Below are 22,902 nucleotides of genomic sequence, written 5' to 3'. Positions count from 1 at the left end.
GTCCACAAGGTGCCTTTTAAAAACAGAAACAGGTTGTTCAATATCAAGTTTGTCTTAATGTCCTTCATGTTAATACCAAACACAATATTTTCTCTCGTGAGAGGAGCAAGTAGAGTGTCACAGAGTACATACAAAGGAAAAACTGATGATCTGCAGTTTCAATTTCATATCTCGATCGGTTTTCTATTGGTCCCTTTCATTTTATGTATATGGAATTGGCCTAAAATTATAAACAACTGGATTAGTCCATTGAGTTATTTTAAAAATAAATTAAAATATAACTACCATAAAGCATGACCACTTGACTGGTTTTCTTGATAGAAATATCAATCCATAGTATTTTGGAATACATACATGGACAAATAAGTGAAAATTTGTTTTTTATGGTTTAGACCTCAGTTTACGTTTTTGATCGTGTCTAAGTGGTAACCCTAGATTTGCGCGAATTCTCGCGAGATTTGTGTGAAAGTAGAAACTTTAACCCTCACCACATTTCAAGTGATCATTTAATCCAAACCATGATCTTTCCCTAACCCTAACAAAGTGTCCTTTGTGCCTAAACATAACCAGACCTTAACCACAGAACTGTCACATCATAAACAGCGAGACAAGAATAGCTTTAAGCGGGAGAGTTTCGTCAATCCAGGGTTACCGTCTAGACACGACAGTTTTCGGTTGGTTTTTGTGATTTCCTGGTGTGACGACACTGACCGTCGACGGGACACCAGGTAACCCGGGGTACCCAAATCCGAGGAGGAAGAGATGGAGAGCCTGAATAACTTTTGTGCTGTGAATTTAGCAGCTGTGTTGGTCTTCGTGCTGATATCAGCCTGTGTCCCGGTCAGCGCGTCAGCTGAACGGACGAAGACGGTGGAGTTCAACGTGAAACCGGGAGGAGTGGTGCACACGTTCAGCCAGGGCATTGTAAGTGACTGTATTTAACTATTATCTGTCATTTCATACAGTTTGCTTTTGCATTTTTTCATTTTCAAACTCCCCCGGATACATAGCGACAGTTAAAACACATCTAAACGTTTACATGAGTCTGTAAATGTGCATGGAGGCAAACTCACTCCATTGTTCCTTATTAATCAACAGTTAACCGACTAATAACACCAAATAAACACACGAGGAGCTTCACTGTATGTTTAAACGGTGCGTCTCATTCATTAATCGGTGTCAGATTCAACATATTTGCTAATTAAAACAACATAAGTGAAAAAACTACATACTGAGCGTCTGAGCGTGATGACGACACAGCCTCTGAGCAGCTGCCACGTCGCTGTGCGTCGCTGCCACAACGGCTCCTCTGATTGGCTGAGAGCTTCACATACTGACACACTGGTTTGTATTGTTTAAAACTAAAGAAAAAATTTAAAATAACAAAATAACTTAAAAAAATCAACTAAACGCTTTATTATTATCCATTGATTATTTTTGTCCATTAATTAATCAGTCCATAAAATAGGCAAAAATAGTAACAAGCAACCATCACAATAGTTTTACACAACAGTCATTTTGACTTGTCATCGCAGGAAACACACAGGTGCAACAGATGTAATGACAGCTCTGCCCATTTAAATAACCCAGCAAACCTGCTGTGGCTTACTGGGTTGAGCCCTCACACTAAAGCCCTTGAGCTGGCACACTTTCATGATATGCAGCCATTAAGAAAGTTAATAATACTTTTTAATGCCTCTGTGTCAGAGGTCAAAGTGATGTCCAATTAATGTAAAATAATCTGAAGTACAGATATTTCCCTTTATGAAACTGCAAAATGTTAATTATCTTTAGTATATTTGCTTGAAAAATGACAAACACAATGAATTGAGCATTAAAAGAAATCAAATCAATGACTTTTCTTTGGATCAGCTAATTGGTTAATCAACAAATTAGTTAACACTAGTTGCATTTTAACAATTAAACTACTTCATCTGACTAAATCTGTCATCCAAACGTGTCTAAATATGCCTATTATACCTGTCCCAAATGGCCTCATTCAAAGTCAGAAACTTGCATGAAAGTGTGTCTTTGTGGTTCATAACATGGATATAACAGCGCACACATTTGGACAATTTATACACACGAAAACTGACAGAAGCAGTTGTGCGAAGAATGAAAAAAGAGAGTGTGAGAGAGAAGTTCTGCCTGCTTTCTGACCTCCACATGCCTGGACAATCTCTGCACAAGGGGGCATTATTGTTAGATTGTCTATTAGATGCAGCTGACTTATACCGCCTTCAAAAAAGGGAGTTTTAGATGCTGTTAGATGATCTGATGAGCCCCTCATTTGAAGCATACTGATCCCTTTAAATAGAAAATAGCTCAAAAACATTTCTCCTTCATACCCTGACACTTAAACCAAAACACAAACACACACGATTAATGCAAATTGTCATTGAAATACTTTTTTGTAGCTCTGATTAAAACTAAAGTTAACACGCTGTCTTCTTACAGCAGGAGTATGAATGCTCATTCACGTACGCCTCACAAGGAGGAACCAATGAGGTGAGTGTCTCTGTTTCTGTCCAGCATCACGTTATTGATATTTAATTACAGCGAGTTTTGTGCTTAAATATTCTTCTGTTTTTGTGCCAAACAGCAATGGCTGATGAGTGTTGGTCTGAGTGATGACGACAGACTGTTTTCCTGCTCTGTGTGGAGGTGAGGTTACCCCACACACACACACACACACACACACACACGCACACACAGAGGATACAGAGTCTCAGCTTCAGCTCAGTGACCCTGACGACCAGCGTGTCATCAGTAACAATCTGTCTCGCCTGTCTCTGTTTCCACTGAGTCATTCTTTGATTTTAGCTCATCATGACAGTCACAGAAGAGACGAGAAGAGAAATAACACAACAATTTCTAACAATATGGTTTAAGTTATTCATGTCTGACTTAATAAGTGTATGAATGTATGCAAATAACTTAATGTTGATAACAAATATTCCTTTTTCATTCCTGTCAGGCCTCAGGGGAAATCATACCTGTTTTTCACTCAGTTCAAAGCAGAACTGAAGGGAACCAAAATCGAATATGCCAATGCATACGTAAGTATAAAAGAAACACTGGTGCTCTTCTTTTGTAGCTGCTGGGTTTCATATAACACCACAGAAACTCTTTTTTTTAAAACTCTTGTGTTAAGGTAACCACATACAATGTGGCCTATATATCAGCCAATTATATCTTAGAGCTTGTGTGTCAGTTTGAAAGGCAGCACTGTTGTTTCGATGTTGTTCAGACATAAACAAAATGAAATTAATTAAATGCATGTCTTTCTTTAAACTGATCAATGCACAGCCGAGGTCCTCACTGTTGTAATTTGTTGGAAGACAAATCGCACCACAACCTGCAGGCTCCAGTTATAACACTGCAGGTGGAACACATGATCAACTTTCTTCTCAGTTTTAGCTCCTCAGCTTTTCTCCTGCTGTGTGATTAGTTGGAGTTGAGCTTGTGTCGGACAGCAGAGAGCTCACAGGACATTACTGCCTAACAAAGACAAACTGTAATGAGAGCGTTTCCTTGATATTACCTGGGATGTGTCAGGCACCCCGTCAGTGTTGAGATTAAAGCTTCTCCTGTGCCTAAAAATCGTTTCAGAGTTTAGAAATTACAGAGTCTGCACAAGTGTCAGAAAATCGAGGCAAAACACAGTTGATGACCATTTTTGCATTGCCTGCAAATAATAAACGATCCACCTATACACCAGCAGAACAGCAACACTTTGTCAGGCTTAACTTTACCTTTCTAGAGTGTTTGTGTGAGATGGATTCTGCTGCTTCTGAAACTACAGATAAAAAAATCTGTTTTACATGTAAAATAACACACATGAATATAATATGCATGTAATACAGTGTATCTGTATGCAATAAAGAGCTGCAATGATTAGTCAATTAATTAATTAGTTAGTTAGATCAACAGAAAATTAATCATCTATTTTGATAATTAAATAATCATTTTAGTCATTTTTTAAACAAGAGTGCAGAAAAAAAATCTACTTCTCAAATTTGAAGTTTTGTTGCTTTTATGTGTCGTGACATGACAGTAAACCAAATATATCTGACTGTTGGTCGGATAAAACAAGACATTTTAATAAATCTCCTTGAGCTGTGGGAAACTATAATGCATATTTTTCACTATTTTCTGACAACTCATAGACTACAGTTAATCAAGAAAAATAATCAGCAGATTAATCGACAATGAAAATAATCATAATTAGTTGCAGCCCCAATAGAGCGTGTTAGGGTACAGCTTAAAGGATAAGTCTGGTGCTATTCTGTATTTTACTTACACCACGAAAAGAACAAAGCCAAAAATAAATTGATCACTAACAAATATTGCATGTGTAGCCAAAACCTGATGAAGCCTATTCTTCTTCATCATAGACGTCCATTATTGTCCAAAAAATATTAAAAGCAGCTGGAAACACACACAGGTGCAACAAATCTGTAGGTGAAAATCATCCCCAACAAATACATTATTTACTAAAAACTACAGTTCCCAGTTCTTTTAGGAAACTTTTGAGCCTTTTTCTAAAATGAAAGTATCTTAAAAACGAACAAATGGGCAGGAAAGTCAGAATGTATTAAGATACAGACTCAGGTGTTGTTGATCTTTTTTATTATATCTGTTTACAGTACGAAAAATAAAGAACATTTAATAATAATAATAATAAAAAACTTTATTTATATAGCACCTTTCAAAACAGTTACAAGTGCTTACAATAAAAACATTTAAAACACAGAGATTAAAACAAACTAAAAGCTATAAAAAAAATAAACACATTATAAAACACAAAGGGAGTGAAACGCAAAATTGAAAATAATAAACATGAAATTAAAAACAAAATCCAGTAAAATAAGCAGACAGCCTTATTTCCTCGGGCAGGTCGTTCCAGATCCTCGGGGCCCTGATGGCAAAGACTCTTTAGTTTTCATTCTGATCTCTGGAAGAGACAGAAGACCTCTGCCCGAGGATCTCAAACTACACAAAGGTTCATAAGGGATTAAAAGGTCTAAACCACAATCTGGAGCCAGGTCATGAAGAGCCTTAAAGGTCATCAATCTTAAAATCAGTCCTAAAACAAACAGGGAGCCGATGTAAAGAGGCTGAAACAGGTGTGATGTGATCGTGTCTCTTGGTTCTGGACAGTCTGTAGTCATTTAAAATGTTATGATTCACAAACAGAATCAGGCGTCACCGAACTCAACCAGACAGACTTTTCTCTTGTTTCCGTCTCGTGAAGCATAAATGTCAGTTAGAAATACGTTTTACTTCATCTGTTGAAATTATGCTTCGAAGAACCTGTTTGCTGGTTTCATACACTGCTTATACTAAACTCATGGCCAATAACGTTGCTTCAAGATTTTTTTAAAGTTTAGTTTTCTGAAATTATTGTGACGAGATTTTCTTTAGACCTCCGTTAGCTTTCAGAAATCTGGCTACACAACATTAATTGTCATCTTCCGAGAGACGGAGCAGTGCAGAATGTGCTTGACCACACAGTCCTGAGTACAACTGAACAAAGCATGCAATCACTTGCAATCTGCTGTCTACATCAACTCCGCTAATACTTATGTCTCCATGGAAACCAATAATTTGCTCCACATTTACCTGTACATTTTTAGATCCATGAATGATGGTTTGAACTACTGTACATCCAAGCCTGCATCATCTTCGACAAACTAACCGCAGGCAGAGAAAAAGTGACACTGAAACTTTATTTTGTTCTGGAAGTCAAACTGAGAGTCGTGTCTTTGCGTATAATGTTTCGTGGAAGGTTAATGTCCAGACTCTTCTCTGAGCTCAGTCACTTAGCGGAGGTCTGCCGTGTCTGATGTGGTCGTCGGTGAAGTGAAGCACACCTTGACACGCCTCCTTCCCCCAGCAAGGACAGTCCTGACACACTGTCATTAGTGAGAGCGCACGTTTCCTCCTCCCGCTCTGGCTCCGTGCCCTGCAAGTAGAAGACAAACGCACAGAAAGTAACTTCGCTAAATGACTGGGATAAAAATAACCTCACACACACACACAAACAAACAAACACTCCCGCCACCCACCCCCCACACAACATCTCCTTGACCTTGTCGTCAACACCCTCCCACTTCCCCCGGGTTGCAATTTCGTCGCAACAGACAGTTCTCATCCTGTTTTGTTTATTTTTCTCCTTGTTTTTTTTTTTCCTGTCTTCCTCCCTGTCCTCCTCCTCCTCCCCCCCTCCTCTTCATCACTTCTGCTGTCTCCAGTCGCAGACAGCGGCGGCGGGACAGAGTGACGTGCCTTTGAAGCCGGAGGAATTTACCGTAGGAGACTCAACAGGTGAGAAATTGATTGAATTTCCTAGTGTTCAATCAGCTCCCTCTGCTTGTCATGTCAATGTCTCTCTGCCTCTCTCTCCCTCTCTCTGCCTCCCTCCATCACGTTGCGAGTTTCCCACTGATCTCCCTCTAAAGCGTACGCTCCAGCTGTGAGTGGGATGCTGTTCGTCCCTGTAGCATTATTTGTTGTTATTCAGTTTCTGCACAAATCCCCACCGTGGCTTCAGTTCCGGACTGTGATTAGCAGGATTTGACAAGACACACTGAACAGCAATTAGACACTCACAGACTCCAAAACTCAAAGACTATCACAGACTTAAAGATAATCCCATCTGTGGAAAACACTTCCAGTCATGACTTCTAGCGATAGACTCCTTAAACACAGAAGGTAAATGGGTTTTTAGATGTAACGAAAATCAATGAACCGGCTTGTAACTCTCTCACAAACCTGCACGTTCGCAGACTGCAGATATTCCACAAGGGGGAGCCACTAGTACTGCTGCCACCATGACAAAAAATATTTACTCAGTGTTTTGTTATTACAAGAAACTTTTCTCATTTTAATGAGATCCTTTTCACGTTGTAGCAAGATAGTTTCAAATTATAATGACGTGCTTTTCTCATTATTATTAGATGCCAAATTATTCAGTTTTAACAAGAAACTTTTCTTGAAATAACAACTTACCACCACCACCTATCTTGTTATATCGCAAAACTTTATCATGTCATAAAATGAATGTATCTCATTAAAGCAAACTTTTTGTTATAACATGATAAACTGTCATAACAAGAAACTTCCATATGTTGTTAACACAAGACAGTCAGTGCCTAAAGAGATGATACTGTTGCCTACATCAGCTAGAAAAAGTCAATTACAAGAATTATGAGAACATTTAGTGATATAACAAGATGAAGTTGTGTGTTGTTACCACAAGAAACGTTTCTTGTTAAAACAGAATAATGCAGCTAGTAATTATGAGAAAAATTGGTCATTACAACATGAAACTATCTTATTGCAATATGAAAAGAATTGTGTTCAAATGAGGAAAGTTTCTTGTTATAACGAGAAATGACACTTTTTTTTGTAATGGTGGCAGCAATACGCTGCTAGTAGTTGACATTTTGACAGTAGTTGCATTTTTAACATTTGTGCTGCATAGTAGCAGTGAGTGTTGCGTGTGTGTGGTTTTGAGGTTTAACATTCAACACAGGCGCCACCTGTTTGCTAAAATAAAAATTATTTGTATATAGAAACATAATTCTGTTGCACAAACATCCACCAGACACACAAATATAAATGCAGTTCAGCTTTTGGCTGTAAAACACAAATGTTAAGATTGTGTTAATGAAAGTACTTTTTATTTCCTTTCTGTTTATCTGTGAGCTCAACTTCACATTTTCAGACATCAGACAGAAGTCTAAGTGCTCTTTGTACAGTAACCAATCAAGAAAAAAATATTTTTTCTACTAATAAACAACAAATATTGAATTAATTTACTAAAACCTCAGTTTATAGTTCAAGTATCATCATATCAAGTAAAGACAGAATTTAGTCAACCTGAGTAACTATTTTTCTTTTATTCTTTCATTGTTTCTTTTGATCTTTATTTTTCTTTGGACAAATAAAAAGTAATGATCAGAATTTAGCAGAAGAAAATGCTCCAATTAACAAAATTATTACCCATTTCAGGTTTAATGTGTAAAGTTCAAACACACACATGCAGCAGCCACAAAAAGCACTAATTGCCTGCAGGTGTTACGAGTGTTGAAAGTGCAGCAGCTGCTACTATGTTTACCTGTAGATGGAGCACATCTACATCTCCTGCTGCGGTAACTTTCCTTGCCAATGGGCCGTGCAGGTTTGACTGGAACTGCAGGTCTGAAACTGCTGCTTGTGCAGTTGGATGACGATGCCGGCAGGTTTCAGGTTCATTAGGTTGCATTAGTGACTCTGTGTGTCCTTTTTTTTGTTTTTAACGTCGTCTCTGACGGTAATTTTCCCTCCTCTCTGACTTCTAGTGACCCACACAAGCGGAAAGTTCAACGCTCAACTCTCGAAACTGACTGCCATCGGACGGACACGACACGATGAGCTGTGATTGGCCGGGAGTCTGACTTGGCTTTGGTCGTGTTTTGACCAATCAGAGCACTCGAGGGAGCTCTGAGTTGAGCCTGTGTGTCACAGCTCAATGAAGGATGGATTTGGAGTTCTTCCTGAGTAACAACCAAAAAAATTGAAGTTGGATGATGATATTGTCTTGGAAACACTTTGTATGTCAGTACATTAATCACCTGGTATGTTCTTACAACACCGGATTTACCCTCAAAAAAATAGTCCTACTTTAAATTCTGCCATAAGAGAAAGTGCTTCCATACAGTAGTTGATTCTGAAGCTATAAGACTTACAGAGAATAAATCTGTTCTGATCCACTGGTGATGTAGTGAATGTATATAGAGGATTGGAGACTGGGGGCTTATAGAGTATAGATAACATATTTAGAGTAGGGAGGGATTTATCCATCTTGTGTAATCCCCAATATCATCGCACACACATAAACAATTACATATTCCTCAATCTCTCTCCCTGTTCTGAGCCGCTGTTGAGGAGAAAAACCTCGGTCTGTTTCTTCATCTTTCTGTTTATCTTCATCTGCTCCAGATAACTATAAGCAGTGCATTTGATCCCCCCCCCCCTCGCTCTCAATCATCAATGAGTACTACTTGTGATAGGTTTTTGTTATGTTTTTGGCCAGAAGGGATACTTGTAATACAGCAGATAGCAGCTTCATAACATGATATTAAGAGAAAGATATACACATGATGACTGTATTTTTGCAATTTTTTTGATAAATCTTAAACAGTGTAAATGTGAATTCATTGTAAAATTCCCAAGTTTAGAAAATATGACAAAGTAATGGGAATAAATGTTTTTTATTTTAGTGAAAATGACCTAAATTGTGATCATTTTAATTAGACACGAGTAGCAGGTGCTGCACCAATCCCTTATTTGTAATATTCTCCTTTCTAATTTTAAAGTATTTCAATGACTTCACGCTAACGTTGTTTGAGCTTTAACCCAAAAATACTCAAATATAGAGTGCGCACACACATTTGGCTGGTATAGATGCCATCACATATTCCTGAGCCCTTATTGAACCCTTTGCTTTCATCCTTCAGTGCCACATGTGTGGATCAGCGAGGATCCTGCGCAGGTTTCTGAAGTACATCATTATTACGCGTCCTGCTCGTCTCCCCGCTGTCTCTGCTCTCTTATGTAGCGAGTAGGATTGCCTTTATCTTCCTGACATTGATCCAGCCCTCTTTAGATCCGCACAAGTGTCCACAGGACGAGTTCTGGTGGATTGATTTCAGATTTGAGGATTTTGCTGATTTGTTTCTGTGGTGGGATTACTTGTGAGACTCGTACCTTTGTTTGGGTCTGGGTTCGGTTTCTCTCATCTGTCTAGAGGTGATCGTCATGGCTCGAGGAAATGCTCAGCAGGGACGCCTGTGTCCCTTTTGTCACCGACGAAGCTCCCTCTGGGGTCACACAACAGGAAATAACCACGTCCAGATGCTGAGCCAGAATAGAAAAAAAACACACAAGATGTTACTTATTTTCTTTTCTTTTTTTTTTTTTTCTACTTTCTTGATGGTTTCTGATTAATGATGATACGTGATGGATGTTTCAATAAAGACGCGTTGTCAGTGTTCTGGAGATAACTCACTGTTTCTGGTTTGTTATGTCAGTCATAATCTGATTGAACCTCCCACAGCCTTGTTAAAGGGTAAACATGAAAAGTAAGGAGAAATTTGAGTGCCAGCGAAGACACATTAAATATTCTGAGCACTGTCACCGCCGGGCCACAGCGAACATGCGGAGAGCATTTATATGCCCCTGTCATATCTGTCCAAAGTAACAGCAATTTTAGCACTAGCACTAATATATTCTTAATTTAAACTCAGTTTTTATGCAGCATATAAAAAAGCCAGTTTCTCAGCATACAAATGAGACCTCATATGAAACTTATATATTAAAATAGGCATTATGAAGAAAATGTATTCTGTAAACGTACTCAATTACCATATATTGTCCTCGGATAAATGTTTCCATGAGATAAAGAGTTTCCATTGTTTCTTCTTAATTTCTGGGGGGAAAAGGCTTTGCAGTGAGGATCTACTAAATCCAGCGGCGCATATGGGAATGTATAGGGCTTTGATCTTTGTTGGCTTATAGAGATATAGAGTCAGGAGGGATTTATTCATTTTATGTTAAGCCAAAAGAAAATCAGTAATCTTGATTGTCCTCAAATTGGCATCAGTTGGTTTGAATTTTATGATAGAGGAACTGCCATGTTTTATTGAAACCATGCGGTTTACCAGTACTTAAATGTAAAATATAGCCATGACTGTAACTATGAAACGTCAGGATTTCATGTTGACAGACTCTATTGTGTTAGTAGCACTTTGGAAGAGCTGAGTTTCAACAACAACATCATGTACATGACAGGCCGTGCCAAAAAACTCCCACAGAGTCTCCTACTTGTAAGTAAAGCATCTTATAGCAAAGCTGTGACTATAACAAACTCTGTTTGTGGCCTTGTGGGGAAAGAAGAATTGACACTTTTCTCATAAGATGGTTGTTCCGTTGAGTAATGAGTCTCTGAAGCACAATAGCTCTTTATTCAGCACCAGTTCACTCTGTCTCTGAGACTCAGAGCTGCCTCTGTGCCCATATGTCACTACTGTTTACCATCTGGAACCAGTAGAGATGTTTACTTTCAACTTTTCATCTACAGTACAAGCATCAGGAAAATATGTACACTTGATGCTGCCAAACACTGGCTTAGATTATGATGGCGTGCATTAAATAAAGAAACACTTTTAATCACACTAGCGCTGTAGTAGGGGACGCCATTTCATTCATTGGTCGGTTCACCACTTTGGTACAGAACAATGTCAACAACTCTCAGATGGATTTGGAGGGAGAAGAGATGAACACAGGAGGGTTCTGGGGGGAAAAACATGTAGTCTTTACTCTCCTATGATAATGTATTCATGTCATACTTTCAATAAAGATATTCTTTTAAAAATAATAGATAGATTAGCATGAAGTTTTGTACACATTTATAGTCCCAAGATTATGAATCCTACTGATTTTGGTGATCTGCTGACTTTTCATCTCGTGCAACCAGCCAGCAGGTTTTGAGTGAAGTCTTGACAACTATTTGATGGATTGCCATGAAAGTTGGTACAGAAATTCATGTTCACCACAGGAGGGATTGTACACACTAAAAATCACTGGGTCAAAATTTACTCAATTTGGGGCAGGCACCAACACAAAACTGGGTTAATATTACCCAGAAAGCCACTGACGACAAATACGACAATATCAAGAGCCGTGACACCGTTTACATAAAAGTTGGCAAACTTCAAGTAAAGGCATGTTCTGCCCATCCACCTCAAGGTGTAATTATCAGTCTTTACTGCTTGAGCACCTGGTGTTTTAGTGTTATTTTTTAATTTACTGTTGGGTTATTTACACAAACTAGATAATCTACTTTACTTAAATTTACATGTCATGGTTTGTTATTGATTGATAATAACTTAAAACAATATGAAACAATACATTTGTGACAGTTTTAGGCTAATGTTTGTTGTGTGTACTGGGTCAAAATTACTTTTGGGTAAACCTTGTTGTATTGTGTTGTAATGTTGTACTGGTGCTATATTGACTCAAACTGGGTAAAATTTTGACCCAGTGATTTTTACTGTGTAATAACTCAATAATCCTCAGAGTATTCCTTCTGACTTTGTCCAATACTTTGGTTGATGCAACACTAATGACATTCCCATCAGCCTCAGCCGTACTTTGTGTGGTAGGTGCTGATTAGCAAATGTTTGCATGCTATGTAACACCCTAAACTTAGGTGCTTAACATAGTAAACAAACTAGCAAGTTAAACATCATTAATGTTAAACATTGTCATGGTGAGCATTTTAGCATGCTGACGTTAGCATTTACCTCAAAGCACCTCTGTGCCTTACAGCTGCACAGAGCTGTAGACTCATGTTTAAGCAGAAAACTGTGATGTTCTATGTTTTTCTTAATGTCAACAAATCCCACAAAAAGACAAACACCAACGAGTATTTTCTTGGTATCAAAAGCCTGATAGCTCAGTCTTCCATCGTTTATTAATATTTTATTCACCGCCAAATGCACTATTTCCTCCTCTAGTGTCCTGCTGTTTTAGAAAATTACTGCTGTTCTAAAAATGAAACTACAGATTTGTGAGACTTTTTCTTTTAAAGATTTACTTCTTCAGGAGGATCAATTGGGCTTAAGTCTGAGTGTCACAGACAGGTAGGAAAGTCATAAAGTATTGAGAGACGGATTAACACACTGTTGGTTTTGATCTTTTCACTTGATTTGTTGACAAGAAAAATATGGAATAACACCAGCTTTATCCTTTAAGAAGGCATGAAGGCATTGAAATGAACTACAGTCACATTTCAGAGAGGACAACATGAATGAATGAGCCATTGATTTACTCCGTCTGGCATTCCAGTGTCTCTTTTTTTTTCTCTTTCCTCTCTCACACACCTGCCCCCTATTTCTCTCTCTTTGCATCTCCTGACGTTTGGAGGGGAACAGATGGAGATTGTGGCCGGGTCGGTCAAGCCAGAGGCAGCAAAGGAGATGGGATTTTTGTAACACCAGGGGCCCAGTGAAGGGTACAACGAATGGCCAGCTGCCTCTTGTCTCCCCTGACGTGCACCCAGGTGCCGGGATGTTGACCTAGTCAGCTCGAGGCCACTCGGCCTGCTCACTTCTTATCTGGCCTCGCTAAGTTTCTCATATTATGAGACCTTTTTTGTCTCCAAATCTCCACAGATCTCTGGCGTCGCTTCCCCCGCATGAGTTCTTGTTATACCATCACGACTCCTGAAAGCAATTATCTAACCCAAACAATGCTGATACATGAGAGTGAATGTGTCTGGCTTCATAGATTGAAGTGCTCTAAAGTAATAAGGTCTTACTTTTTCCTGTCATCTTGCAATAATTGCACTTTCCTTCATATTTCTGACTAATTAGGTCTCTTCCTTTGCCCTTTTTAACTGTGCAATCTGTGGGAGTGTGAGAGGTGGGGTGCAAAGTGAGCATCTGTACAGGGGCTCTTGTTACCATCACATTAACCCAGACAGATGTTATGATGCCCTGTGTATGTTCAGCATATGTCCTCAAGAGATTTGAAGAGAAGGAGAGCTAAGCCAAGCTGTTTCTCCTAGCATACTCACCCCAAGTTGCGTCTAAAGTCCTGTCACCTTGGAAACTTGGTCTCAGCTCAACTTGGCGAGCCTTAAATCACTCTCCGCTCTTGCAGACTCGTGGCTGGTGCTGTGAATATGGCTCTGTTCGATCAGCCTCCCCCTCCTGCTGCATTTGTCTCACACTGTGGTCGAGAGCAGTCTTCTTTTCTCGGGGTATGGAGGAGCTTTGCGGGGCTCCTTGACTTTCTTTGTCTGTTCAGAGAGTTTGTGGTGTGGGTACGGCGGAGGCTTGCGACCTCTGCGGCCCTGTGCTGCAGTTGGTTTAGCTGTGGCCGCGGGGGTGGTGCACAACTGAACAGGCCCTGCTGAGGATGCTCCCCTCTCTCTGTCGGTGTTGGACACAGTTTGAGTTTCTGAGTCAGTGGGTGGGCAGCTGGCAGACGGAGGCTGGGTCAGTGATGGACAGAGCGGACCAGCAGATGGGTGGTCGCTTTGTGGGGTCTGGTAAGATCCGACTTTGGTCTCTATGATGACAGAAGGGCTAAGGGCAGGGGGTGGATGAGACTTTGGAGACAGAGGGGAGGGAGGGGAGACAGGGCTGACCCCGATAGAGGAGCAGTGACCAGGGGAATGAGGCTGAGAACCAGGGCTGCTGGAGTGATGGAGGTTTACTGTTAGAGGGGAGAGACCAGGAGTGGGAGGCCGAACCAGGAGGGTTCTTTGGGGAGACAAAGTAAGGTCATGAGAGGTGAGGTTTTGGAGTTGAGGTGGGTTGCTTATCTTAACTGAGGAAACTGCCGAAGGGAGACTACTGGTGAGCCAATGAGTTCGAGTCTTCTCTGATGAAAATCCAGAGTTTACTGGGCACATCTGCACATTTGGTGGAGATTGGCTCCTGGTGCGATGATTTCTCCTGAGGGTGCCAGATGAGTGTGTGGTTCCTGGCTGGTCTTCAGGCTCTGAGGGCCTCTGATGAGTGCTGCCCACCAACACCTCGCTGGAGCTGGAACCTGAACTGGGGCTTCTGTCTCCTCCTCTAGTGTGCTGCTGCTGCTCCTCCTCATTCAGATCAATGGACGAGGTTAGATGGTCGATCTGCTGCACAACCTAGAAAATACACACAATATGGTGATGAATAAAAAGATGTGATCAAATGAAAAAGGGCACTCCACTGATTTTACATGAGGGTCACTCAACATGTCACAAGTAGCACTACTCAGTATTTAGAGACAATTTTATAATGTTCTCTGTGACTCTGAAGCGTTCTAGTCTGAGAAAATTACCCTGATGACATCACTATGATGTCAAACAAACTGGAGTTGTGAAGTTTGAAAGATATGGGTGTTTAAAGGTGCACTATGTAAGATTTGACCAGAAAATTTTATTTAAAACATTGAAAAATTTACTAAAATTATCAACAGAATGTGAAGAAATAACAGTTTTCACATTATGTCAAAAACATTTATGTATTGTGTTGCAGAGATATCTACTGAAGTTAGAATGCTAACCAGCTAGCCCCAGCCTGTCCTATCTTGTAATACCACTTTGTACCTCTAGAGGCAATAGTGAGTCACTATAGTGTCCAGTCTGCTTTCAGCCAACATGAGAGGAAGAAGAAGTGACGCTGAGTTGAGCCAGAGACGGTTCAGAAAGGAGACAGCGTCATTTCCTGTATCTGTGTCACCTGGGTTTCGCCACTGCCCTGCCCCTTTAGGAGACTAATGGCAGGTCCTGAGTCTATTTACTCCAATGGGAGAAGTGAACGTGAGCACAGATTATTACCGATACTTTCGTCCAATTGTCATCAAAGTAAATATTGGACCTATTTTTCACAAGTCACATATCTTCCAAACATTCTGACACTAAAATGGCATTTTTCAGACAGACAAATTAGGAGAAAATTAACTTTGTTCAAGATCTGTCTCTGTCTCTGCAATGCACTCTCGTGAAATCTGGCAACATAGAAATCTCATCTCTCTGTCAGGGCAATCTTCATTTAATTCACGTGAAAATAAACCTGAACACCACAGTACTCCCTGCAGCTCTGTTTGTGTTGTTTGTGTGGGGGGGATTGTGCCTTCTGGTGATATGCCCCCCTTTATTTGTTTGGTGCAGGTGGCCAAACCTTCAACAAAAGATGCTAACAAGTTGCATCATGGGAAATATAACCAGTTTAAACCAGTGCTTTTTTACAGTGTTTTTTACTAGGGACAAAAAGTCTGCTGCTTCAATTTTGATTTTTTTTGTATCTGTCTCTTGTGAATCCCCCAATTTAAAGTGCAATACTGAATCACTGCAGTACTCCTTTAATGTAGGGCTGAAACTTTCGATTATTTTCTTTATTGATTAATCTGCTAATTCTTTTGCAATAAACTGTTTGTCAGAGGGTGGTGAAAAATGTCGGTTACAATGTCCAAGAGCCCAAGGTGACGACTTCAGGTTGTTGTTTTCCAACCAACAGTCCAAAACCCAAAGATATTCAATTTCCAATTATGTAAAACAGATAAAACCAACAACCCTTAAAATTTGAGAAGCTAGAACCAGAGAATGTTTGACATTTTTGTGTGATAAACTACTTAAATTATGAACTTGATTGTGACAGTTTCTTATTAATTTAAAGAGTTTTCTTCCAAGTGGAGACATCATTGTGAAAAACTCAAACAGAATAATTGAAAACACAAAACTGTAGCCTTGTTAAAAAAAAAAACAGAATAATTGAAAACATAAAGAAACACTGTAGCCTTGATATAGTGATGAAGATCTTAAATTATAGTTTGATTATTGTTTTCTCAAGTATTCATTTATAATTTGGGTCATTTTTGAAATGGCCTCTCACCAGATGTATAGCTCTAATCTGTAACTGTAAGTATGTCACACGTGCTGCTACTTAGTGCAAAAATGTTTACCTCAGCCCAGAAAGAATGAGATTACTATTATAGGAAATGTGTAAACTACATTTAAGTGGATTTCCCTTCTAATAGACACTATATAATAAATCATACACAGGCATACACATGTTGAAATGAGTGCAGTGCATGTAACATGTGAGTGTATGCACAACACACAAATGCTCAGCACAAAGACACAGTCAGGTTGGTGGACACACACACACACACACACACACACACACACGTGTACAATGATGGAGGCTGGAAAGATTGGAGAAAATTACACCGGGGAAAATGTTTGACCTATCTCTCCACCTGCTCTATGTGCACAGATAAATCCTCTGCCCCTGCTGGAACAGATGAATTATTACTTTGTTCTCTGTGTTCAACAACATCCTTGCTGATGTCAAAAGATTACCTGTTTTTTTTTTTGGTTGTTTTGTTTTGTTTTGTTTTGTTGTTTTTTTTGCTGTAGCTTTTTGGGCAAGGCATTTCATATTACTTTGAAGTACAACGTGTATATGCACATCAAGTGACTCTGGGCAGATGCTGCTTGTTAATGTCAGGAATCAGAGGAGATAAAAGAGCATGGGACCCTGGTTTTCTGCTGCTGTTCCCCAGAGTGTTTATTAAAAACAATGTTTTTTGACCCCTCAGGTCTTCATGTAGTGCTGATGAGTGTTAGAGCTCAGACATTTCCTTTAACTCTTTCAGTTTCATGCTGTAAGTTCTGAGTCTTGTACAGTTTTTGATCTGTTAGAAAGATCTCTATCATATTCAAGTGTGAGATGCTTTTTTTCTCCTGTTGTAAGAGAGAGAAGGTCTTAAATGTTGCTGTAATATCTGTATTGTCTGTCTAAAACGTTTTAAAGGATCACTCCAATTCTGTTTTATAACAGTGACTGATTGTTAGATAAAACCGAGGGTTTGCTGCTCATGCAACAGAATGATAAAACAGGGCTTTGAAATAAATATGCGACCAAAGTCTTCTCGGGTGCCTTATCTTCCTTTGATCTGTCGTCTCTGTTGTTAAAATTCGGGATTTTTCTATCACAGTGTCTTGTCTGCTCCCCTCCTCCTTCCCCTCTTTTTGTGTAGCGTGTATGCTCTTTCATCAGTGTTATATTAACACTGTCACACAAAACCTTGCACAGCCGACCCCCCCATCCACCCACCCTCCACCCCCTACCCAGCCAGGAACATGAGGTTACTACCTCGGTTTTAGCTTTGACCACGTAGACCCAGATCAAATGCCAAGAGGCGAGATTTACGTGTCACTTTTACTGGATGAGGAATACGAGGCAGAGGTACTGAAGACATAAATGGATTATGAAAAGCGTCGGACGCTATCCAGCAGTGCCTGGAGCAGCATCTGTCCATGAGGAGGGAGAGTGGAGGAAGAGATGAGAGAACAGAGAGGAGGGAAGACAGAAAAAGATGCAGAGAGGAAAGCGACTGCTTTGCCTAAAGTCACACAGCATCTTCTCAGCAACCTCTGAAAGCATCAGGCAAATGAGGCATAACTATTGTGTCATTCACCTCTGTGAAAATGTAGCCATGAATTCAGAACGAGCGCTGTATACAGAAGGCTTAGAGACAGATGACGGTGGAGAGTTGGAGAGACAGTTTGCAGACTGTGGTGGATTCATGCAACCCTGCTGCTGACTTTTTAAATGCATATTAAAGTGTAAGTGTAGAAGCCCTTGAGGGTTTTTAGCACAAGCACAAACATTTCCTGCATGAGGAAAAATCACTGTGAGAGGATGCAGTAACTTCTCTGTACCTATTCTGAACTGATTTTGTCTTTTTAGATGTAGATAGAAATGTGATGATTAATAGGTGAAGACCAAACATGAATCAGACAATAAACAGCTTTTGTCTTATTGTTTCTTACTAATTATTTTTTATGAGTAAATCAAAAATCAATAAAAAATCTGTATTTTTACCTCTTTCATTTCCTGGTGAACATCCCTCAGCGCTGCAAGAACCTGTTCCAGGTTGTCCACCACTCGTTTAATCTGGTTTCGGACCACTTTTCTGTTACAGCCTGCTTCCTTCCTCTGTGACTCCCCTTCTCTGTTTGCTTGTTTGTGCTGGACCCATGTCTGGTTCTGGCCCAGGACCGCAATGCGCTCTGAGCTCGGTCTGGGTTTCCTGGGGCCTCGTAGAGTCGCGGTACAGCTCAGGCCTCTCTGTGGAACCTCTGTGGAGAAGGTGACTCCGTTGAGGGGGCCGTTGAAACCCTCCACAGGTGGATCCCTCAGCGCTGTCAGGTCTTTCTGGCTCTGGGAGTTCCTGCTGATGTAGCTGAAGCTGGAACTGAACCCGTGCTGCCTCTCGATTAATCCCTGAGTGTCTGAGCTCAGCCAGCTGGATGAATGGAGGTCTCTCTGACGAATAGTGTGGCTGGCGTAGTCCCACACCTTCCCCCTCCTGTCCTCCATGCACGCCACAACAGGCACCTTACAGTTTGGCTCCTCAGCCAGTAGTGCAGGAACAGAAACCGGAGGGGGTCCCATCAGTGGCCCATATTTCCTGACTGTGGTGCTAGTCGCGTCATTCTGCGCATGAAGGAGGCTCAGGTGGCTGCTAACAAAGGTGTGGTTGTTCTGGGCAGAAGTGGAGCTGTTGCCCAGACCCTGCGGCCCGTCCCCTGGGCTGATCTGTGTGTTGGGGTCTGGTTCCAGCTCTGGAGACTGGTTCCACCTGGCAGGACTGTCCTCCCTTTGCTTCCCCAGACTCCCTGGCAGGATGTGGTGCCCCCTCAGCATCACTGGCAGCATCCTCGCCATCCCCACGCCATTACACCGAAGCTCACCCTTCTTTGCTCTGTCTTTCCCCTGAATGGAGAAGAACCCAATCCCTTTGGCTCTCTCCAGCGGGGTCAGGTTGCTGCGGGCCTCAGAGTTGGATTTGTATGGTCCGTTGAGCCCCAGGTCACTGCTGTGGTGGGGCTTCAGACTATTGCGCAGCCACGGGATGAAGTGAGGGGCGTGAGGCTTGAAGCCTTTCTGCTCCCCAGGCGCTGGAGCCCTGCTGTCAGAGAACATGGTGATGGATGATGTCTTGCAGCCTCACAGAAAGAAGAAGAAGCAGAAGAGGAACAGGAGGACTCCTGAGACACAGAGAGCTTCCTCCTTTTCTTCCATGAATCTCCTCCTACCTTTGCCATTAACATGGACTGTATCTGCTCTATCTTTTCGTTATTTTTCCCCTTCCCTCTCCCTCTCCTACTCTGTTTCCAAAACTTTTATCTGCTTTTTCCCCTCTTCGGCTCAGATCCCACCCACCCACTCCCCTTTTGCTGTTGGAAGCCTGTTTCTGATTTTATCGCCCTGCTTTTTTACCCTCTTCTTTCCCCTCCGTGCCCGCTTCTCCTCCCACTACTCTCTCGACGTTGTAGTGCTCTTGAGCCCCTCACCCCCTCGTTGGGCTGGCCTCAGAGATGCTGAGGGCCTCTCTCTCTCTCTCTCTCCGTCTTCTCTCTCTGCCTGCCTGCGTCTCACTGGCTCGGTAGCAGTGGAGGCTTCCTGTCTCTACATCTCTCTCTCTCTCTCTCTTCCTGTCTCTCTCTCCCCCCCGCACTGCGCTGCGCTGCCTCCTATCCTCGCTCTTTCTTCCTCCCACTCCCTCTCACTGCTCTAACTCCCTTTCTCTATTTCCCTCTTCTCTCCCCATCTCTGTCTCTTCTCTCTGTTACTCTCCGATCACATCTGAGAAACCCCTTATCATCCTCTGTCATTGCAACTCTGTCTTACTCTCCTCTCTTTTCCTCCCCTCTCTGTCACTCTCTTTCTCTCCCCCCACCCCTACCCAAACCCAGGAGGGAGAGCAGCTGAACTTCAATCAAGCCAGTGTTATTAATCCCCCGTTAGCCAATGTATATCCACGTGATTCCCCCTGCCTCCATTCTCATCTGATTACTCCCTCCCCAGCTCAACCCTCCACAATTAAATGCTGCTTAGGATACCAGAGTGGGTTTAAAGGAGGATGGCAGCAGGAAGGGATGGAGGAGGAATAGTAGGGGGGCACATAATTGCGACCTACTAGATCAGAGATCAGCAGTTTGACAGAAACTATAAGCTGTCCAGCTGCAAACAACAGCCTGCCTGTGGCACGGCTCTCCCCAGCTTATTGTAACTGTCAGCAAATCGTGTCACGTTACATCCCAGTTGTTTTCCTGTTTTATTTTCTGCAGTATATCCAACTTCCATTTGTTCCAATTATGCAGAGACAGCTGCTATTTTCGGGTCTCTCATTCAAATTCCAATTCCTGGCAGTCTGGATTAGATTTCTTGTGTCTGACAAGCCCAAAGATGCCTCCTAGGTGCCTTTTCAGTCAGCTGCGGCTGGATGGGTCCCTCCCTCTCTGGCAGCATCCAAAATGAAAAGACAGCAGCAGAGCCACACAAAAGCCCTGACAGTTGGCTGTCACTCAGCAGCGAGACCCTCAAAGCATCTGTCATTCTGTTAGTCAGCATAGCAATCTATTCCTCTGGTAGTGCCCTGTTAAAATATGACTTCATTCAGTGACATATTCTACTATACAGGTACGTGGGGGGAAGAGAAAATAGACCCAGGCTATGTGTAATCTGCAGGCTAAGAAGATTCCTGCCTACATGTCGACAGACTGCTGTCAGCCGGTAATGACCGCAAGTCTGGATAAAAAAACGATAAAGAGTGGAAGTAATAGAGCAGCCAGTGTTAATCCTTCAGAGCTTCTTTTTCTGCAGGACATACTGGTGAATGCACGAATGTGTGAACAACCAAGGTCTGTCTCTATGTGATGATGAGTTTGTGTTTAAAAATGTAACTGTGAATGCATGTTGGTGTTTGTGTGAATGTGTCTGCATATTCATGTTTGAAAGGTTTTACATAATGAGAATTTCAAACAGAATTTCATTTTGAAACAATGATTAGTCATTCAAGTTCATGTGTGGCGCTCAGTCTCATACAAAAGTAATTCAAAGTGCTTTATAAAATTAAAATTAGATCAGAAACACACATATACAAACATAAATTAAAGCTGAACTAAAAATGTGTGACTGCATTATATCTTTATTGTGTTGGTATAAACCTGATGTTAAAGATTATTAGTAATAACAATATTGAGGCATTTAAAATGGTCAATTACATTTAGACAAAATAACCTTCCCTGAACCTCTCTGTTTGATCGATTGATTGATTCTACTGTCCACAGTACATAAACAATGCATAGCACAACACATCATTAAAAACACAACACAACAAAATATACAGCATACAATAGTGCAAATGGACAGGTAGCAGCCTGAGAGGTTATATAAATAATACCTGAGAGCAAATCTTAAAAAATAACAAGTGTTCTCTGATGCAGTCATTCTGTGTTCAATGCCTGTATGGCACGGGAATAAAAGACTTCTTTATGTTCTGGCTGGCCCTTTGGACTCTGAATCAACGGCCAGACGGCAGAAGCTGAAACTCTGAGTGTAGTGGGTGTGAAGTATCTGCAGTTATATGTTTAGCCTTTCTGTGTTCAGCACTGTCAAATATATTTCAAAGTTGTTTTTGTGACCTGCCAATCACCTTCCCTGCAATGTTAACAATTTTGGAGAGCCTGTTTTTGCTCTTTACACTCAAGTTGGTGTACCAAGCTGTTACATTAAATGATAAAAATGCTTTCAGCCAGGTTCCTGTAAGCCATTTCAAGTACATATTCGCCAAAGCTCCTCAGCTTCCTGATTAAAAACAATCTCTGATTGGCTCTCTTAAAATTGCTCTCTGAGTTCTCATTAAAAGTTAAGGTCTGATCAATGATTGTGCCCAAATACTTCAAATGTTCTACTTCTTCTACAGGCTGGTTATTAATTATGACAGGGAGGATGTTACTGGTTCCACTTGGTTTTGTTTGTATTATATGTTCTTTTGTTTTGGCCACATTAATTTCCAGTTTACTTGCCTGACACCAGTCCTGCAGTACAGTGACCTGGCTGTAAGTAAGCTTCCTCATGTATGCCATTGTCTTTTATGAGAAGACCAACAAGGACAATATCATCAGCGTATTTGAATAGCCTGACATTACTGCTGTGAGCAGTCATTTCATTTGTGTAAATGGAAAACAGCAGTGGTGACAGCACATAGCCTTGTGGTGCCCCAGTGTTTAAAACAAGCTGGTCTGAGTAGACCCACGTTCATCAAAAGTCTCTGAGGGCGGTCAGTTAGAAAGCTTCTAATCCAATGAATGAGACCACCATTCACGTAGGAGGGTGCTGACTTCTCTCTCTAAACACGTAGCTAAAAGTGGAGTGAGTGCAACTGGTCTAAAATCTTTAAAAGATGTTGCTCCACAGACTTTAAGCACAGGTCTTATTGTGGATTTTTTTCCCATGAGTTTGGTAAAATACAACCGTTACACAGAGTCTAAACCAACCGAGT

The 22,902-nt window shown here is 41.1% G+C and overlaps 2 protein-coding genes across 2 annotated transcripts; one reads left to right on the top strand and one right to left on the bottom strand.

The window, feature by feature from the left end:
- Nucleotides 1-537: 537 nt before the first annotated feature.
- On the top strand, nt 538-10,052 carry mydgf (myeloid-derived growth factor). Its single transcript, XM_067596952.1, has 6 exons — nt 538-924; nt 2,458-2,508; nt 2,603-2,664; nt 2,978-3,059; nt 6,258-6,330; nt 8,349-10,052. Exons 1-6 carry the CDS (start codon nt 763-765, stop codon nt 8,426-8,428), a joined length of 510 nt encoding a protein of 169 aa, XP_067453053.1. The 5' UTR covers nt 538-762; the 3' UTR covers nt 8,429-10,052.
- Nucleotides 9,070-20,174, bottom strand: LOC137187784 (uncharacterized). The gene is made up of 3 exons (XM_067596951.1): nt 18,435-20,174; nt 13,628-14,707; nt 9,070-9,906 (listed from the first exon to the last, which is right to left on the bottom strand). Exons 1-2 carry the CDS (start codon nt 19,536-19,538, stop codon nt 13,778-13,780), a joined length of 2,034 nt encoding a protein of 677 aa, XP_067453052.1. The 5' UTR covers nt 19,539-20,174; the 3' UTR covers nt 9,070-9,906; nt 13,628-13,777.
- Nucleotides 20,175-22,902: the final 2,728 nt, after the last annotated feature.

This window comes from Thunnus thynnus, chromosome 8, assembly GCF_963924715.1.
Source record: "Thunnus thynnus chromosome 8, fThuThy2.1, whole genome shotgun sequence".
NCBI classification, from domain to species: Eukaryota; Metazoa; Chordata; class Actinopteri; order Scombriformes; family Scombridae; genus Thunnus; species Thunnus thynnus.
Note: the sequence above shows the minus strand (reverse complement) of the source record. Positions and strands in the feature narration are given on the sequence as shown.